At 44.7% G+C, this 20,288-nt stretch overlaps 1 protein-coding gene across 10 annotated transcripts in view; it reads right to left on the reverse strand.

Annotated features, from left to right (window-relative positions):
• Positions 1–5,175: 5,175 nt before the first annotated feature.
• celsr1a (cadherin EGF LAG seven-pass G-type receptor 1a) overlaps positions 5,176–20,288 on the reverse strand; it is a 69,359-nt gene continuing 54,246 nt past the window's right edge. For 4 of the 10 annotated variants that reach the window (XM_084038716.1, XM_084038712.1, XM_084038709.1 and 1 more), the window contains 22 exons: positions 20,109–20,229; positions 19,773–19,956; positions 18,300–18,401; positions 17,029–17,123; positions 16,732–16,941; positions 16,451–16,634; positions 16,228–16,371; positions 15,958–16,144; positions 15,429–15,596; positions 15,210–15,336; positions 14,938–15,138; positions 11,595–11,769; positions 10,611–10,723; positions 10,435–10,514; positions 10,213–10,339; positions 9,992–10,117; positions 9,664–9,800; positions 8,192–8,289; positions 7,974–8,117; positions 7,450–7,722; positions 6,984–7,365; positions 5,176–6,431 (listed from right to left, as the gene is read on the reverse strand). In XM_084038716.1, the coding sequence (XP_083894842.1) occupies positions 6,404–6,431; positions 6,984–7,365; positions 7,450–7,722; positions 7,974–8,117; positions 8,192–8,289; positions 9,664–9,800; positions 9,992–10,117; positions 10,213–10,339; positions 10,435–10,514; positions 10,611–10,723; positions 11,595–11,769; positions 14,938–15,138; positions 15,210–15,336; positions 15,429–15,596; positions 15,958–16,144; positions 16,228–16,371; positions 16,451–16,634; positions 16,732–16,941; positions 17,029–17,123; positions 18,300–18,401; positions 19,773–19,956; positions 20,109–20,229 (3,406 nt within the window). In that variant the 3' untranslated portion in view covers positions 5,176–6,403. Of the gene's footprint in view, positions 6,465–6,983; positions 7,366–7,449; positions 7,723–7,973; positions 8,118–8,191; positions 8,290–9,663; positions 9,801–9,991; positions 10,118–10,212; positions 10,340–10,434; positions 10,515–10,610; positions 10,724–11,594; positions 11,770–14,937; positions 15,139–15,209; positions 15,337–15,428; positions 15,597–15,957; positions 16,145–16,227; positions 16,372–16,450; positions 16,635–16,731; positions 16,942–17,028; positions 17,124–18,299; positions 18,402–19,772; positions 19,957–20,108; positions 20,230–20,288 lie in introns of all 10 variants that reach the window. The other 6 variants (XM_084038711.1, XM_084038714.1, XM_084038710.1 and 3 more) reach the window with 4 other exon arrangements.

Below are 20,288 nucleotides of genomic sequence, written 5' to 3' on the forward strand. Positions count from 1 at the left end.
CGTCTCTTGTTGATTTCGCAGAAACGGGCACGCGAGCGCGGCCGAGGACGTTTCGGCAGTGTTCGGCGCTGCTTTCTTAAAGGGGCCGTAGGCGGCGAACGAGCTTCGGCAGTTTTCGGCGCTGCTTTCTTAAAGGGGCCGTAAGCGGCGAACGAGGCTTCGGAAACCGAAGTGAAACACACATACAGCCACCTCATACCACCGCCCTGTGGCTGTCACTGTCCCTGAGTGTTGCATTAGAAAAAAAAACACGTGATATAACATATTCCTTGTTATTTACAAGGATTATTTATAGATTTTTTTTGTTCATGTTTAATTCTAAATGGAGCAATTATTGGACTCGGTCTTGGTCTGTTTTTTCACAACCAAATTTAATTATAATTTCCAAGAAAGCAATTACAGACCACAAAAAAAAAAACATTTTGGCAAAGTTCAAAAACAAGTTTTTACAAAGCACTCTCTATGCTTCCAGGAATCAAATTTTGGTAGTATTTTCTATACTTGGTATGAAATAATGAAACTATCCCAAAATGTTAAGAATAAAAAGCTGCCCGAGGTTTTTGAGGTCATGACTTTGTTGTCCTCAATGGTAGTTCAGACTGTGTATTTTAATAGTGTTTTTTCAGTTTTCACAAGGGAAGAAGAATTTCCACTACTTACTATAACAACTAAACCTTAATATAACATAAAAAATCTATGTATGTCCATCTAAATAAGTGGATAAAATGTGTTTGACGTCTCAACCTAAAATAAGAGTTCAAGAGGGCTGACCTTTGCATGTCCGTGTCGTCCGTATGTGAGATTCTTCTCGTCTTCTGCGAGTAACGGCTTCCAGAAGTCTTCAATCAAGCCCCCAGCTAGCCCTTTATTTCAGCCATCGTGTTTCCGGGTGATGAAGTGGAATCTTGAGTGAACAGATTCCTCCGACGATCCTCCCGCCGCTGCGCTCACAGCGCCAATGAATTTGGTATCAGATGGACGAAGAAGAAGAGGAAGATGGGGTTTGAAGGGCCGAGGAGTGAAATGGGTAGAAAGCGCTAGAGAGAGAGAGAGAAACAGGAGTCGACTGACCCTTGACCCCTGAGATGAGACCATAGATTACGGGGATGTAATCACAAGAACTGTCTATGTCTGCAGTCAGACTATCAATGAGACTGTCCTCACTAGAGCCTTGGCCTGGTTGTCCCTCGGCTGCCGCGTTGCAATCTCCTCTTTACCACAAACACACCGTCTGTGAGACGCCTATGTAAGAGTAAGACATTAAAAGTGGATCACACTTTCAAGTGTTATCATCATGAAAAAAGGTCAAAGCTGTGTCTTACCGTCCCAGTTGTTGACGTGAAGTCCATGGTCACGTCGCTTTGGCTGCTCCCGGAGACTAAACACTGATAGAGGAGAGAGAGCACGCTTACCTTGCCTTCACATTTGCTTAACCAAATATCTGAGGCGCTGACAGGGAGGACGCTCCATGTCCAGCTCATGAGCGCTTTCTGCAAATCATGTAGAGAACAAAAAAAAGAAGAAAAAAAGTACATTTAGAGACTTTTTGATATAGCACAGTACTTTGCATTACTGATGGGATGATAGGGAAAGCAGCAAGGAACCCGTGACTCCGGCCTTTGTTTCCACACGTTACTTGACCGTCATCATTTCCCGTTAATGCAGATGTGGGTAGCTTTTTGTGCAGCGCTAGTACATTGCCAGGTAGAGAATTGACTGGAAGTCACTACTAGTCTACTAGTCACACTAACGGCCAATACCAGCACCCCGAAGCAGCTAAATGGAATTCAGCCCTCATTCATTTGATTATTTAATTCATACGTCATTGTCTTATGTAAAGGCCGTAGGCTCACATTAACATAGTTTAATATATATTAATACACTGGGACAATATTAATATCTCTTATCCAGATCAATGAAGATGATAGGGATTTGTGTTTGTTGTCTGTCTCCCTGTTTATCTCTGTGTTTCTCTTATCTCTTGCAGGTTATTTCTGCAGCTTTATCGCTGGATCTGTAAATACCAGAAGCTTAAATGGGAAAGCATCGGAGATTGAGCCCCAAACAAGGGGGCTTATGCTTTTAGATGGGATTGCCCTTAGTCATGCTTGACCCACACACACACACACACACACACATACACACACTTCTGGTTCGTGATCCTCTTCAAATGTCTTCGAGCAACCACCGTTGAGATTTCCCCAAATCCTCCCTCTGTGCTCATTTTGAAAGCCTCTAATCCCAAATCAGTATTTTCTAGAGGGTTTGCACGACCACGTGCGTCTTATGCAACTGACAGAGCATCCCGAGTCAATTATAGAACAGTTGGGAGGACGGGGAGGATGGGTGGATGGGGAGGACGGGTGACGGGGAGGATGGGGAGGACGGGGAGGAAGGGGAGGATGGGTGACGGGGAGGAAGGGGAGGACGGGGAGGATGGGTGACGGGGATGCTGAGGCAAAGCACACTGGGATAAAACGGTTGATTAAATACTAACGTGTCATTATTTCAACGATTAGCTGGGATTTCAGTGCAAACTCCTTTTTTCAATGTATTTTTTGAGAAATATTGTTTTTATAATGATCCGTGTTATGCAGTGCATTATGATATTCACCAGAGCTGTTTAAATTGTGCTAATTTGTATTGCTATCGCTGTTAGGATTGCTATATTTCGACCCATATATTTGCTTTTTTAATACATTTTTTACCACACTTTATGATGTAAAATTATGAAATAAACAAAGCAGTGTTTTATGCATTTTCTATCTATTTAACCTTGATTTTTTTAACCCTAGAGTAGCTTCTTAAACAGACAGCTACTTCAAATGGGAGATTTATGTTTCTGTCGTTGCTTTTTGGAGAAATGTGACGCTGCTTATTTCCTCACAGTTTTGCAACATATGAATCAAAATGCATGTTTTTTCTCTGCACTTTAAATGTGTTTATTGAATATTTAGTCAGCATCATTTTATGTTAATGTCATGGAGAAATATCAACCTTTCAGGTGCTTTAAAGGGTGATATATCATATTTTGTTTTTACAGTTTACAGTACACAGAGCTACATGTGGCTATGCATCCTTGAACCAGTAGATGGCGCCGTTGCATCAGCCGTCCTCTTCCCTCCCTGCCTGTTGCTCAGCAGAGGTAGTTTCTTCAGGGATGCCAACTGTGTCTCTCTGTCTGTGTGAATTATTTAGTTGTTCTGGCTGCGATGGAGCCGAGATAAAGAGGAGGGCAGAGGGTCACGCCGATCACACCTGTGTGCCTCCGCGGCTCCTCGTGTTTCAGGTGGAAAGCTTCCATTCCACATGTGAAATAAAGACCACTCACCTGTTCAGACATTCCACTCGCTGCTATGAGAGTCAACGTAATGTGGTGGAACGCAGGCGACTGTAAACGTATCGCACACCTGTCATATTTTGACACGCCGCCTCTGTCCCGGCTCCATCATCACCCGAGGAGCTGGAGTGTGGCTCCAGTTGCCATGACAACTAACCGCCCCCAATAGGCGTGTGAAATCTGACCCCGCAGATCTAACCTTTCACTCTGCGTGATTCACTTTGCCAGACACCCAGTGGCAGTGAGCTGTGTGTGTGTGTGTGTGTGTGTCCCTGACCAATAGAAAGCTTCACTTTATTAACGATCAGTCATCTATAGGAAGATGTGGAGGGATTTTACGCCTCGTAGTGACATAATTCACTTATGTCCTCGATTTAAGCACAAAAAAACCTTCATGGTCCAATTTGACCTCAGCAGGCTTTGACCTCTCCACAGCTCTGTGATCCAGCGCTCCCTAAGTGCTCCTCCACTAATCGGGTTCATATGGCAGACAAACAGTAAAGTGAAGGGATGAGTACAGACGGCTAACCTTGGAATGCAGGACCAAAGTGGTCTTAAAGTGGGCTGACCTTTAGTACTGAGGACAGCTACATCTCTTTATTGGCGTGTTTTTCAGCAGCACAATGGTGGAATTGTATCTATTTGACAAGCGACTTCTTTCAGAAAATCCATTTAAACAAATTTCGTGTTTTTATGCAACATTAAAGCAGTATTTTGACATTTTTTCGGAAAAAGTGCTTGGTCTCTTTCTTGAAGCCACTGCTACTGGTTAGCAACGCTTAGCACAAAGATGTTAAACAGTCTAAAACAATGTTTTAAAAGCACACAAGTGTACTTAACAAAATGATGAAGTAGTAGTAGTTTGATTTAAAGACTCTTTACATGTAAAACATTATACAAAAGGTACAAAAAGTCAACTACTACTGTGAAATTAAACTTGTTGCATGGAGCTACGCATCCAGCTTGAGAATACACACTCCTCTAGAGACAATAGAGACACATTATTTAATGGGATGCTGCTCTCATGAGTCATTTCATGAATAACTGAAAGCCAGGAGCTGGAAAATATGTGTAAAAATAGAGTTTCTCTGGAACAATGGTGTGTTTAATGCAATGCTATAAAATATATATATATAGATAGTGTGTACATTTGTTCTCAGGCTAAGTCGTGGATCAACGTGAGGAGATTTATCGCCACCATTGTTCTACACGCCCACGTGCTTCTACTGTTTAAGGTTCAACTCCGCAGCAGAGCGGTCCAGCTTTAACCTGACTTCCTGTTCACTGACCTCTCCTCATACACGACCTTGTATGGACAACACAGAGCACCTCAGGGTGCACCTCTGTTTGATGTCTGTCATCTCTACTGGATTCATTCTTTCTCATCCACAATATTATTGATATGAAAATACAGTATTAAAGCCCAGAAAAACTGGATTTGACATTTTTCTTGCTAAAATGAAATAGAGTGTGAAAAAACAACAAAAAAGTACATTTTCTATTGATGTTTGACACCCATTATACCCACTATAAAAAATAAAAATTAAACTTTCATGGTCTTTAACTACATTTTTGAATAAAAGTTCCTTTTTTACATTAAAAAGATTTACAAATAATGAGTCTTCATCGTCTCTCTTCTAAATATTTGCTAAAATCCTTCCAGAATTTGAACTGGAAAGTCAGATTATAAACAGGTTGGATTCAAATAAATAAAACAAACATGTGATCACTTTCTCCAGAGTGAAACTGTGAAACAATTCCTGTTACTCATCACTTGTTGGATCCCCAAGCCTGCGTGTTCGGACGTGTAACGAGCTGCACAAGACGAGTTAAAAAGTCATCACGGTCTTTAATTTTACAGTCACAATCTTATTTTCTTTCCAGTGTGTTGAAAAACATAAAAAATAAATATACATTATGTTACAAAAACATTTCCAGTGTCTCGGATCAATAAAAAAAAAAGGAGAAAAAAAAGGACATTTATCGACAGCATTGATTACAGGAAGGCAAGAAAACACTGGGGGGGTTGTACGTGTCGTACAAAGGCATTCAGTGAGCGGTAAACCAGACTAAAGTTAGCTGCAATGCATAGAGTTACCATCGGGTCCACTTTGAGCTTCAGAGAATCAGCAATCGACTAGTCTAGTCTGCTTTAAAAGCATCCATCTTTAAGATTAACCCCTCATTGCTGCATTTTGATGCCACCATTTTTCCCCCTGTTTCAGAATGAAAGTGAAGCTGATTGTAGTTCAGGACTTTGGTAACCAATGTTGGACGAACAGGCAGGACGGACACTGGAAAAGAAGGCTTCGGGTTCATAGTGCTCAAACAGAGTTTTTAAATGTTCATCTGGCCCCCCCCCCCCCCACTGATCTGAGACCTGACGAGTCCCGGTTCTGGTTTGCGTGAGGCCTCGACGAGGATCGATCTCAGTCGATGAAAACCAGCACATCAAGTGATTTTAAAATCTCTCTCCCGACCCCGGACACAGGCGGATGGACTCTTAGTTGAGAAATACAAAATATTCTTCACCTTGAACAATATCTACATGTTAATTACACTCTAAATGCGCTGCATCGAGAGGCCGGGGAGCCTTTCTTTGACTAAAAACAACAACAACAACAACAAAAGAGCACTTGTGTGTGTGATCGAGAGTCTGATGTGTCCGGGTCGGGTCAGGGTTTTTTTTGTTTTTCTGACATCTCAAGGGACTTGTAGTGCTTGAAATCCTTTTGGACTACAAAATGTACCAGCTTGTATTGGAGTCAGTGATTAATCAAGCTTTCCCTGACTCCGCCCCTCCGACAGGGCGACATGACCGCCGTGGAGGAGCGCCGCTTTGAGGCTTCTTCATCTTCTGGTTTTTTGGCACATGTGGCTCCAGCGTTCCCTTTATTATTTCCACATCTGTCCATCATCTCTGCTCATTGTCTCAGGCAGTCTTAAAGTCTGCGTTAATACTGCTCTCCAGAGAGAGGGACCATGGGACGGATGGACGGATCCCCCTTTTTATCCCCGTCCTCGTGGCTCTCCTCCCCTCCGGCAGGTTCCTCGCTCCTCCTCTCACAAGGGCAAGCTGATCTGAGTTTTCCTAACAGGTCAGATCGAAGTCTCGTTACTGCCACTGTTAGCGGAGGGAGGGGGAGAAAGGGGGGAGTGCAGGGAGGAAGGGTGCAAACAGAACGTGCAATGTAAAAAAGAAAAATTGGATGCAGGGATGCAGGAAGTCATTCATGCTATGACTGGAGGAAATGCGATTATTCGCTTCCTTGCTGAGATACGAGAGAAGATTGAAAGTCTGTATCTGAAGGGCATTTGATCTGATTTGTCAAATTATTGTTTTTTATTTAATAACTTAATCTGTACAAACAAATTAAAAACAGTTGAGCCAAGCTGAGCCAACCATCGATCTTCTCATCTCTGCAAGAAAACGCACATTTTCCCAGAATGCCGAACTAGTCCTTTAACTATGGATCCTGTTGTGATACATGCATTACTGCATCCGTTGATGATGCATGTTAATTAATGTGTGGTTGCAGAAAACATTTTTCTAATCCCTATCAACTCTCTTTTCTGTAAGAACGATGCGAAAACAGTGTCATCGTCACCATGCCGACGCTGTTTTTTAAAAAGAGCTACTCACTCCGAGTCGGACTCGTTGCCTCCGTTCACCGTCCCCGACTTCAAGTGCATAGCCACGCCCCCGTTGGTCTCCCGGTAGATGCCGGCCGGCGGGGCCCCGGTGGGAGCCTGCGGCCGCGGCGCTACGGCGGGTTTGATGAGGGTGCTGTTTTCGTGGTTGCCGGGGCGACCCCCGTCGTTGGAGGCCAGCGACGGCGGCCGCGACGAGGGGCTCATGATGTTGACGGAGGGGAGGGGCGGCGTGGAGGTGTTGTTGTTGTTGGGCGGCGGCGAGGTGATGGTGGGCGGGTTGTAGTCGCTCAGCTTCTCCCGCAGGCGGTTCTTCATGTTCTTGTCGGTCAGCGGCGGCGGGTAGCTGATCTTCAAGCTGTTCTTCAAGATGCCTGAGACGGAGAAAGAGTTCAATCCAGTTTCTGTCAAACCAATCAATTCATCAATTAATCATCCAAAGAATCCCCGTCTCCTACCTTTCCTCCGCTCCGGCTGGTGGTTACTGTTGCCGTGGGGATGGCCGGCCGGCGCTCCGTCTCGAGCGTTGCCGGGCGTCTGCTTGTCTCTGTCCGGCGTGAGGGCGTCCCTCTCTCTCTCGCCGACGTGGTTGAGCTTGTTGTCGGAGTGCAGCTCCACGTTCACCTTGGTCTCCACCCTCAGCCTCTCCGGCCCGCCGGGGTCCTCGCTGTCGCTGGCCGTGGTGGCCTCCGCGGGCCAGTACGGCTTCACGTGATTGGACACTGAATCCACTAGTGAGGGGAATTCAAGTTCATCACATATTGTATGTCTCTGGTGAAAATGTTGAATAAATGGAGTGAAATAGGCTCAATATGATCACTTCAGAGGAGCTAAGGCTTTCTGAATCAGTGACTTCTTTTAATCTTATTTTGATTTTATTTATTTATTTATATTTAATGGTCTTTCTACTGTCTTTTTACCTTATCTTACAAACTCTAGCTATCCTTTCTCTATATATGTATGTGTGTATTATATAATGTACCTTTCGGCGTGCTGTGAACGGGCTGCCTCTCGTTGTTCCACTTGGGCTTGACGTCGACGTCATCGTCCTCGCTGTCCGAGGAGTGGGAGGAGGCGTACGAGGAGCTGTGTTCGTCCCCTGAAAGCTCGCTGTCTGAGTCGGAGTCTGAGGAGGAAGATGGACATTTATTCATAAAATCATTCTGTCATTCAATAACAAGGTATGGGGGAAGAACTCACCGTCTCCCTTGCCGTTGCGGTGGAACAGAGGTCCGTCCAGATCCGTGTGACCTTTAGCCGTCCCCGAGGAGACGCTGGGCTTCTGAGCCGACTCCTCCCTGGTGGATGAAGAGTGAGGAAGAGGAGGGGGAGCAGAGCGTCGCTGGAGGTTAGTTCACGCCCGAACTCTCAATAGCTGAAACATCTCTCATTACAAAACAATTCATGGCTTCAATGAGAACAGATATTAAATAGTGGTGTAAGTTAATAAAAAAAAACGTTTACCACGGGTGATTCATGGAGGGTAATTCAACACTTAATGCTAAACCTACAGTAACGTTCTCTCCTCTAACTGAAGCCGTTTGTTCCAGGTCGGGTTGAGATGTTGGCTCGAGGGCAAAAACGCTACCGGAGCCTCGGACCTGTCTGATGGTTGATCTGAGAGAAACTTCCAGAAGCGGCTGAAGACGCGCCAACCGCCGTGGGGAAGAAGTGTCTGTATTACATTCCCACTCAAACAGGTAGAGTCCCATCTCTCTTATCCCCCAAATATCTCCCGCTTGTCACCCGGTCGTTTCCCTCTTCACCTCCCGCTCAGGCAGCACGCCATCCCCGCTTCATCCCCTTCTTGCGTCTTCGCTCTCAATGACCCCGCCGTCGGCTCGCGTTACCCGGGTGACAGCTTTACGAGCTGAGGCGCACGGCAGCGACTCTGTAAAAGTCTCTTTTTAAACGGCGGGTATATGTAACACCGCTCGGCCGCGATGAAAACACACGAAGGGATGATATAACCTGGAAGAGCTTTATCTCAAAGTGTCATCTGTTTTATGGTTTATTCAGAATGCACTTTTGCTGAGTCATGGTAACTCTTCAACATCCACCACGGGGAAGGAAGACAGCATCAGGCACGTAGACTTTCACATGATTCAAAAAACACAATCGATTATTTATATTTATACTAATATTAGATCCTTACAAATGAGTCAAATAAAACATTCTGTTCCATATTTTATAATATATTCCCTATGTAGGTATGCATTACATATTTTAGTGTCATTAAAGTCATAAAAAAGAAAAATTTGCTTGAACTTTTTGTGCATTTGCATGTCCATGCACAGTTAAGCAGCTTCATGTGTAAATACATACGTAGACAGTAAGTATGGATAGTGTGGGTGTTTCTGCATATCCATCAGTGCTGATATGTGTTTTATGGGTTTTTGCAACAAAGCCATGCGCCATGCACTTGGCGATGCAGATGTACTTTACGACGCGGGTGCCGTTCCCGTGGCAACATGCATGTGTGAAAGAAAAGGAAGTAAAACACCCTCAAAACGTAGAGAATCACAGAGTAAGAGGACAGAGTGAATCAGGATGAATCAGGTGCTGCGTTAGTTTGTGTGAAACATTCGACGCATCGTCAGAAACAGACAGGAAGTGACGGTCGTAGGCAGCGGCGTGGCAGAAGCGGCCATGCGGTCAGTGAGCTGATGTACCTGAGTGCGTACGCCAGGTAGCTGCTGCGGCTCTTGGCTGACCTGAGCGTGCTGTCCAGGGAGACGGTGGACTCGCCGATGCCGGAGCGGTACAGCGGGCCGTCCTCCGTGTACGTGTTGTTGCAGTTGAGAGAACGCTGAGGGACAGAAAAACCAACACGTTAAAGACGCCCATAAAGTCGGAATAAATATATATTATACTGTTTTAATGCATCAGTAATAATGATAACATTATGTGTCCCAATTACCCAGGTGAGATATTTGCATATTTTTCCAACTGCATGGTTTATATTTAAAGAGGCAATTTTTATTCTTTGCGTTCACTCACCGTGAGCAAAGAGGCCCTGGTGGTGCTGGACTCGTCCGGTAAGCTCTTCTTCCCCGTAAAGACGTTCTTCAGGTGTTTACGCACCTCTTTGTTGAAGATCACATGGAAGAAGAAGATGAAGACTCCCTGCAACAAAACAAAAAAAGAAGCAGGAAAGCGTTGATGATGGGTCTGTGAGGATGTAGTCGGCGGCCGTTGAAGCGGTTACACCGCCGTGTTACCTGCAGACAGCTGAAGACGGCGAACAGGTAGTGGAAAGTCATGACGTCGCTGTTGACCGCCATCAGACCGAGCATCCAGGTGGCGCTGATGAGCAGCAGCAGGAGGAAGGCCATTCGAAGGGCGGGACTGAGGAAGGAAGCACGCGGATCAGCTTTCCCTCGGTGCCGTGAAGCTGTGCATTCATATATATATATATATTCTGGATCATGAAGGTGACTCACATGGCTCCGGACTTCTCCATGGCCTTCTGCCTGCGACCACACGACGCCTTCGCAGCCAGAATGAAGATCACGATGTTCACCTTTAGTGCAACGGAGAAGGAAGGAAGAGGCTTCACGAACAAACCACGTAATAATAACCATTCAGGGGATTTAATTTTTTATATTCATGCACGTACCAGGACGACTACGAAGATGGGTCCTGCGAAGCTCCAGATGAGCGTGTCGTGGACGGAAAGCCAGCAGAAATCAGGGTTCCCATAACCCTGAGGGTCCAGACCTACCGCCAAACCTACGGACACACACACACACACACACACACACACACACACACAGGAGAAGAAAAAAGAAAGTGTTACAACATGTCTGTCTTTTCATCTCTGTGAGTCTATAAATCTATACGTCTCACTCCGTTTGCCAATCGAGTGAGCTATGCTGGCATCCCGAGCTGCCAAAACCTGTCAGCACATCGCAAAGCACTTAATATATTACTGCAATCTCATCGGACATCAAAGGGATTGTAAAGTAAAATATGCAGTAAACGGCAAGTTTGAAAAGTGGTTCTAATTGGAAATAGCAGATAATTGATATTTAATGTTGCAGCCACAAATTCTTTAGGAACTTGCACACACCCACGTGTACGACGGCGTATTAGGACCACTGTAGGATAAAAAAACTAAATAAAAAAACGGGGCTGAGAGAGGGGGTCAATATTAAGAGAAAAAAGTGGCAAAAAAAAGCCTCATTTATGGCTGTTGATGGTTATTGTTGGTTTTATTTATATGGGCCAAGTTGTCATCTTAGGGGTGTTTATTGATCTAGCAGTTAAGCTAAGATGCTAACGGTAGTTTTCACTTGTTGTCATAGCAACAGTAAACGGAATAAAGCAATTTCTTTATCTCTTTATCAGCTATATATTATTTATAAAGTGGCAAATTTGCGACTTTTTTTTCTGAATATTGCCCCCCTCTCTCGGCTCTGTTTTTTTTTTTTTTATTCTACTCTTTTTTTCTTCATGTGACATATTGTGGACATCTCATTGCATGTTCCTCCCCCTCTCTTTCCGTCTTCTGTTCAATAATCTTCCCACAGGGATCAAAGCCTCTTCACGAGAGACGAGTCACGGCACGAATCCGCCCCGTTCCGTGGAATCCACGTCTCACCGGTGATGATGGCCGGGATGCCCCAGCCCATGGCGTAGTAGAACCTCATGTGTCCGTGGTTGATGTTGCGCAGCTCCGTCAGCATGCGGTAGATGTGCAGCCCCTCCACGAACATCCAGGCGAAGGTGCACATGTAGAAGTAGTGCAGGAGGATGGCGATCACCGTGCACACGAACTGGAGGGGATGAAACAAGGAAAATACATTTTAAGGGGATTAATGGTGTCGTCTGGCTGCAGGAAATGATGATCGTTCCTCATTTTTCTGTGGGCCGAGAAACTTCACTAATTAATGCAAGAAGAGTAATAAATTCACCCCGTCCACACACTCTTTTTGTCTTTTCACACCTGCTGCTGTACTGGAGGAATGCCGTGTGTCGGGGAATGTCCCGGCGGTGGAGATACCGTATTTTAGTAACGCTGTGGGTGTGTGTGTGTGTGTGTGTGTGTGTGTGCGTGTGTGTGTGTGTGTGTGTGTTGCTGTAGAGATCAGAGAAGAGAGAGAAATAGAAGACTACTTTGACAGAGGTTGTAAATCATCCTGCAGATGGCCCTGGGCACACGCTGACAGCATTCCACAGGTGAGAAACACACACACACACACACACACACACACACACACACACCTAAACACTAGATATGCACACACACAAACACGCACTCGTGATTTCAGAGTGATGGAAAAAAACAAAAAAACACATTTAACGCTCCCTTATTGTGAAAATCTGCACGTAGACTTAAAAAAAAAGAAAAACCTCAACCAGTAGATAACGCTGTCCAGTGTGCTGTGATTTAATGGGAGTTCTCCTCTTCCAGTCAAAACACTGTGAGTCAGAACATTTCTACAAGCCTCACACACCTCATCCTGTAAACTTCACATGCTCCTTATCTTTTATCTGCTCCGTGGGAACCTTTGCTTCCATATTTCACATTAAGAGTCCATTTGAATTGATGTTGGCACTGCTATAGCAACGTTTTAGACCCCCTGGAAAGATCATGTCTATGCTATTTAACCTGACTTGACTTGAATCTCCGATGTTCATGATTGTGGCTGGAAGGTCATGCCCTCCTCGGTGTTTTCAGGGACGACGGTTGAGCCTGACGACGCTGTGACGTCTCGTAACACGGCAGACATCTGGTTCGGCCAGACGAGTCGGAGCTGACGCGTTCATTTTAAAGCGACGCTATGTGAGCGTCAGACGAAGAAATAACAGCCGTAATCGGCCTGGTGTGACTGTTACACGTCTGCAAATGTTCTTTACAGAGGTATTGTTCTATAATTACCTCCACTGTTGCTACGGTTACACTAGGTTTTAGGATGCTGGTAGTCTGAAGGCTTGAATCTGGATGAACCGCTAAAGGAAGGCTGAGAATCTCTCTAACTTCAATCAACCATGTGGGTACAATATATATAAAAGAGCAAGAATCAAGCAAGTACATCAACTTCATCTGAGCTGATCCCCTGTTTAAATCTGTCTCCCCTACGTGTCTCGTCTCAGCAAAATAAAAAGCAGGATTACTCGTCGATTAACATATAAATGATGTTTTTTTGACCACAGACATGCAAGATGTTTATCGAGTGTAAACTAAGAAGTTGTTTTGGGACACCTCTGCCAGTGCCTGCCGCCCCGAGGGCCTCCTTCTGGAGACGGGTACCGGTCTCAGCACGTCGCCGCCGCTGGCACAGGTAGAGGTGTGTGTGTGTGTGTGTGTGTGTGTGTGTGTGTGTGTGTGTGTGTGTGTGTGTGTGTGTGTGTGTGTGTATAGCTGTGTCAGCAAACCTCAAAGAATTCCCACACGGTTTGATTCTTTACTGTAAATCTGTGTGTGTGTGTGTGTGTGTGTGTGTGTGTGTGTGTCACTGTGGCCTTCCTCAACTCCAAACCAGATTATGAACATAATTAGCTCATTAGACGTCTGACTAGAGTATCTCAGGATATTTGTTACACTTTTAATTGGAGGGCTTTAGAGTAACAAAGTCACTGTCAGTTTAATCAAATCTACTTATCGCCTTGGCAACCAGCACATTCCCTCACGGTTGCCGGCAGTAGCCGAGCATCAAAACGATCCGTCAGGTAAAGTCCCCGTCAACAGCATGTTTGATCGTCGGCCAAACAATTATCCTGCATATCCTAAAGCTGGCAGTTTTTATTATTTTAATAAGGTAGTTGTAGTTTAGGAAGGAGATATGGACAAATTAGGGGGAGGAACTCATTTAGAATAAAATAAACAAATTAATAGTAGGCTTTAACTGCTTAAATAGTAAATAATAAAAGATAAATAAATAAATAATAGCTAATAGTCATGGTTAAATAGTTGAAATAGTCAGCTAAAATGGAAAAACACTTAAAATAATGATCTAATAATGATGGAATACACTTTAAATAATTATCTTATAATGATGAAAAACACTTTAAATAATTATCTTATAATGATGGAAAACACTTTAAATAATTATATAATAATGATGGATAAATACTTTAAATAATGATCTAAAAGTCATGGATAAACCCTTTAATTTATTATCTAAAAGTCATGGATAAACCCTTTAATTTAATATCTAAAAGTCATGGATAAACCCTTTAATTTATTATCTAAAAGTCATGGATAAACCCTTTAATTTAATATCTAAAAGTCATGGATAAACCCTTTAATTTATTATCTAAAAGTCATGGATAAACCCTTTAATTTAATATCTAAAAGTCATGGATAAACCCTTTAATTTATTATCTAAAAGTCATGGATAAACCCTTTAAATACTGATCTAATAATGATTGAAAAACACTTCAAATAGTGATCTAATAATGATGGATAAACCCTTTAAATAATTATCTAAAAGTCATTGATAAACCCTTTAATTTATTATCTAAACGTCATGGATAAACCCTTTAATTTATTATCTAAAAGTCATGGATAAACCCTTTAATTTATTATGTAAAAGTCATGGATAAACCCTTTAATTTATTATCTAAAAGTCATGGATAAACCCTTTAAATAATTATCTAAAAGTCATGGATAAACCCTTTAAATAATGATCTAAAAGTCATTGATAAACCCTTTAATTTATTATCTAAACGTCATGGATAAACCCTTTAAATAATGATCTAAAAGTCATTGATAAACCCTTTAATTTATTATCTAAACGTCATGGATAAACCCTTTAAATAATGATCTAATAATGATGGATAAACCCTTTAAATAATGATCTAAAAGTCATGGATAAACAGATCCTAAATAAAGGAAATCCTTGTTGATCTACATGTAATTAAATGGAATAATATCCCGTTTAGAAGCATAGTAGTACATGAGTAGTCACATGACTGGTGGACTGGCGGTCTCCACTCACCGGGTTGTCGGTCTGGTTGATGCCGAGCAGGAAGACGAGCTCGGAGAAGAAGAGCGCCGCCACCAGGTTCCTGTGGATGGCGTGGAGGTTGGAGCGGAGGCGGCGCAGCAGGCACAACAAGATGAAGGTGAGGAGGAGGAGGAGGAGGGAGGCCGACACCGTGGTGTAGGTGACGATCTTCAGGGGGAGGACGTCGCCGTGCTGCGGAGAGGTCAGGAGGTCAGTAACCAGAGACCAAAGGCTGAGTCGGATGTTTTTTAAATCCTAAATACCTCTCTCTTGGAGATGTCCATGAGGACGGCGTAGCTGGTCATGTGATTACACTGGCAGCTGATGTGGCTGTTGTTCCTGTTGAGCACCTCGCAGCCTTTAGCAGACCAGCCGCCGGTCCCTCCGATGCTGAACACAAACACACAGCAGATGAAGGATTTTATTTATTTATTTTAAATCATGAACCCTCGGGCACGCCGGTGAAACCAAGTCCAACTCACGCGATGGAGTGGTTCCAGAAGACGCAGACGGGTTTGGTCCTCTCCTCCGTCTCCAGCATGGCGTACTCCAGAGTGATGGGCGGCTCCAGGACGGGGGGGAGAGGCGGACCCTCGCTGTGCACCGTGGCGCTCACGATGGCCGTGTTGATCACCGGGCGGTTGGGGATCCTGGCGAAGACACGGAAACACAATGAAGTATGTTCTGAAATCTGCTTTTTATGTATGTTCATAACCATCATAAAGTGGCTCCTTCAAACACACCTACAGTAAATATTATGACGTGAATTTACATTAGATTAAACATGTGGTTCCTTCAAACGTTTACAGAATATGATAAATTACACTGTATGTATACCGGTCAGCACAGAGTCTCGTTTTTCATTCTTTTTTTTGGCATCGTTTTAAACAACTTGACCGGATTAAACCTCATCATTTAATCCTGGCGAAGCACGTGAGAAAGTTACTTTAAAGTTCAAGGAAATTTCAAGGTGATGACGTCATCACTCGGCCTCCATGCTAGCCGGCTTACCTCAGACTCCTGCGGTCGGGGTCATATCTTTCCGGGAGGAGCTGCCCCAGTGATTTGTACACTATCACCACGGCGACCGGCAGAGGAGCAGGAGGCTCGAGGTGGCGCCGCCTCCTGTCGGACACCGTGTGCGCCTCCTCCCGCTGCGGGGGGTCGGTATGAGTCTGGGGGTCGGGGGTGGGCTCTGCTGAGAGGGAGAGGAAGACTAGAGTTGTGCATTTCTTTACATTTGAGACTCTTGCAGCACAAAAAGGAAAAAGATGTTTGTACCTCTGTGGCCCTGGGTGGGGAAGTTGAACTCGGGGAAGTGGACGGACGAGCCGAGCTCTTTGGCGTACTCCTCCTGGATGTCCTGGAACCGAGGCAGCGTCGCCCCCTCTGGGTCCGACAGGTCCAGGTAGTCCACGGTGAGGACTAGAGGACACAGAAAAAAAGGGATGAGGACGCGACATCACGTGATCCCAGTTCTGACACACACGGCGTGATCACTCACTCATGTTGTCGGTGACGATGGTGAAGGGCTTCAGGTAGGTTCTCCTGACGTTCTGGGCCAGCGTGTTGGCGTAGTCTTCAAAGTTGCGGAGCAGGTGGGCGGTGCCGCCGTCGGTCTTCTGGATCTGGTCCCAGTGCTCCTTGGTGTCGGGGTCCAGTATGGCGCTGCCGGCTCGCACCAAGTTCTAGGGTATCAAAGAGAGTAGGATTAAAGTAATGGTGGAGTCAACCAGCGGGGGGCAGTGTGCCACCAGTGCTCCCAGTGATCATCTTCTCCCCTACCTCGTTGAACTCGGCGTCCCTCATGGCGGTGAGCTCGAAGCCCGCCTGCCGGCTCTCGTACTGCAGCACGTGATTCAGCAGCTGGGCGGCCGTCTTGACGTCGTTGCCGTAGTAACGCTGGGTGTTGTTGGTGGCGTCGTGCAGCAGGCGCACGATGGACTTGGAGCGCTCGCCGTCCATCCGCGAGCCGTTGCGACGCAGGTCCTCGTTCTGGAAGGATGCAGGTAATCATTAGGATTAGTATTAGGATTAATTTTATAATATTATCTTATTATAAAAGATGGAGAAGAGCCTCACCATTTTCTTGAGATGGGAGAAGGTGACGGTGGTGCAGTTGAAGAGCTCGGGAGACAACCAGCCCTTCTCGTCGCTGCAGTGGCGGATGGCCGTACCTGCAGACATAACACACAGATTTCAATTCACATGTAGTTATGTGATTGAACACAGTATGTTCATTACATGAAATTAGGCACTTGAACGATATGCAACTAGAAAGGACTCATGGCTAAAAAAAAAAAAGGAGAAGCTGCCAGCTACATGTTGGGGGAATAAAAAAAAAGGAATTTGTATTTTCATTTTCATGTGATATTGTCCTTAAAAAAAAAGATCCCAACTGCAACAATTGACTTCCTGTCTAGTGATTTAAAGATCTGAATCCAGTCTGATTCAGTTGGAGAACCGACTTCCTCCAAATGCAAAGTCTCTTCAAATGCTATTGTTGCAGACGGAGAAACGGCCGGAGGAAGCGAAGAGAAGGCGACGAACGTTTTTTTAGCAAATAAATTCCCCCGATGAGGTCTGGGGAAGACAACAAAGGGGTCGCCATGGTGATGGCAGTAACTAGGGGGGGTAACCAGGAAAAGTGACAGTGCTTTACTGAGGAACAGGTCAGTGAACTCAAGTCTTGACTGTCTTTCTCACACACACACACACACACACACACACACACACACACACACACACACACACACACACACACACACAGGCTGCCGGAGGAGGCGGGGTTTACTGTCAGCTCTTTAGAGTACCTGGTGTTTTTCCAAGAGTCTCTACGGACAAGCGTGTACGTGATTGGCGGATGAGAAAAGCTCTTGGTGGATTAAAGGACCAATCGGAGGGAGTTATCACTGTGTTGTTAAGCTCTTAACTCACAAACACACAGCCACCCATGCAGCTTAATCCAGCTGTTTCTTAATTCTTTATTACAAGCGAGAGCAGGTGATTTTTGAAAAAAGAAATAACAATTTCTTCATCTTAAGAATGGAAAGTGTAACTTAATGTGATGTTAAATGGGAGTCAGGAGTTTTGCTGTTGGTCAATGGCGGGTTGGGATCATCATAAAAACTTGGAAAAGTGGAAACAACTCGCCTGGCTGTTTCTGAAGGTAATAAAATATCAAACTTCCTTTATATTTCCCAGAAATGGGGATGATCCATTAACCTCACTCTTGTCATTGACCTTGATATTAAACTAGTGGCCTGAAACTCCTCTGATCTCCATGTATTCCATCACACACTCAATTGGTAGCTGAATAATGACTCCACGTGTTGCTTTCGTCAATCACTCACCGATTGATCCTTTGGGACAGTTCATGGCGGCGGGGCGTCCAAATTTGGTCTTGGGCCACCAGATGCCGGCATCGAACGCCTTGGGACAGCCCTCGTACACCACTGTGGAGGACAAACAAAAGATGTTTTAGAGCCAGTAAGAAAACACCATCACATGTATCGTGCAAAAAAGAAAAAGAAAAAAGAAAAGTGGCATGAGATCATTACTTTAATTGGTGCCTCGTTAACCGAAGCTGCACCACATAAATGACCGTTTAAAAAGGGAGAACGCCTGCCTTGGTTCCACCCAGGACGCCGCCTGGCCCATCCATCACCAGGCAGCCGGTCAGACCAGCACAGCGACATTCGACCAAATTACGATTCATCTCGGCAGATCCGGGTTAATAAATCTCCCCGACAAAAAAAAAAAAACGAGCTGGGACCTGCAGGCTCGTTGGCTTTTGTTTACAGCTCCACAGCACACGGCCAATAAGCTGATAATAAAACTGCTGTTTTCACTTTGCCATTTCTCCTCAGATCATATTTACCGTTTCATTAAGGGTCATTTGCCACAAGCACGCAAGACATGCCATTATTATTTGAGGCTGCGGTGACATTTTACCGCTGCGTTTGGCTCACAGCTGACAGACGGGTATGAGGCCTGCTGCCATGGAGGGTCACATCCCAGTGACCCGTGGGACCAAAGAAAGCCCTCCCTCCTTCCCTGCATCACTATTTATTTCACTCTATAGAAAAAAAGTCTAAAATCCACTTGGATGTTGGAGAACTCCACACATTAAGAGTCCAAACACACTGTGAGACTTTGAAGACGTCGGGTAGAACAGGAAGCGCATTGACATTGGGTTTTTTTGTCTCCCATTCATCTCTACTGTATTGTACGTGTGCAGCCCCGCTGCCAAGTCAGCTCGCCAGCCAGACTCGCCTCTTCTGCTCGACCGGCCGGCGACAAAGACGTCCAGTTAGCTCGGCTGCAACACCAGCAGATGTGAGTGACGCCGTTTGTCTCCTTTTGACACTTTGATTCATCCGGTCTCACTCCGTGAACCGGAACGTTCAGAGGAATCAAACCACCCAACTCCAAAGTTGTTTCACTGCCGTCCTTCTAAGCTTGAATAGATATGGACGTGTTTTACTTCCATGTTAGTATTTGTTCAATTTAATCACTATTTTTATTTAATTGCTTCAGTCAATTAGTCCATTTATTGGTAATTAGAATTAGAGGATTATTATGTCATTTAAATTGTTTTAATTTAAGAGCTTATTTAAAGATTTTTGACATTAAATTTCTTCTTTTCTTGCCTACAGTCTGAAAAAAATCAAGGAAATCATATAATAATGATAATAATAATAATAATAATAATAATAATAATAAATGGAATTTATATACCAAGGATGCTTTACATAATGGGAGGAGGGACAACCAACCAGACCATCAGGGGCCAAATGCCTGATTATAATGATAAATAAACGTACCCTCGCATCCGGTGGGAGTGACCTCAGCGAAGGGGTTATCACAGCGGTTACACTGGCGGCCGATGACCCCTCCTTTACAGGGACACTGGCCGGTGGCGGCGTCGCAGGTTCGAGACTCGGAGCCGAGAGAAAAACACTCGCAGGGGGAGCAGGTGTCCTCGCCCTCCGGCCGATAGTGATTCTCCTGCAGGAGGAGAAGACATCGTATTTAAACGGAGATCGTTATGGTACATCTTTAAAGCTTTTTACTGGCCATAAATAATAATTACAAGTTGATACTAAAAGCTAAATAATAGCACATAAATGTCCCGAGCGACCTGGGAAACATGAGTTTACCTTGCAGCGACACTCTCCGGTGGTCTTGTTGCAGTCTTTATGGAATCCCCTGTTGGTGTCACAGTTACAGGGTCCACACATGGGACTGCCCCACCAGCCCTGAGGACACGGCTTCTCCACTCTGTCACCAAAGACAACCACTAATCATTAAAGGGACTTCACATTTTTATCATAACAATA

The sequence above is a fragment of the Eutrigla gurnardus genome (assembly GCF_963514095.1).
Source record: "Eutrigla gurnardus genome assembly, chromosome: 21".
Classification (NCBI taxonomy): Eukaryota; Metazoa; Chordata; class Actinopteri; order Perciformes; family Triglidae; genus Eutrigla; species Eutrigla gurnardus.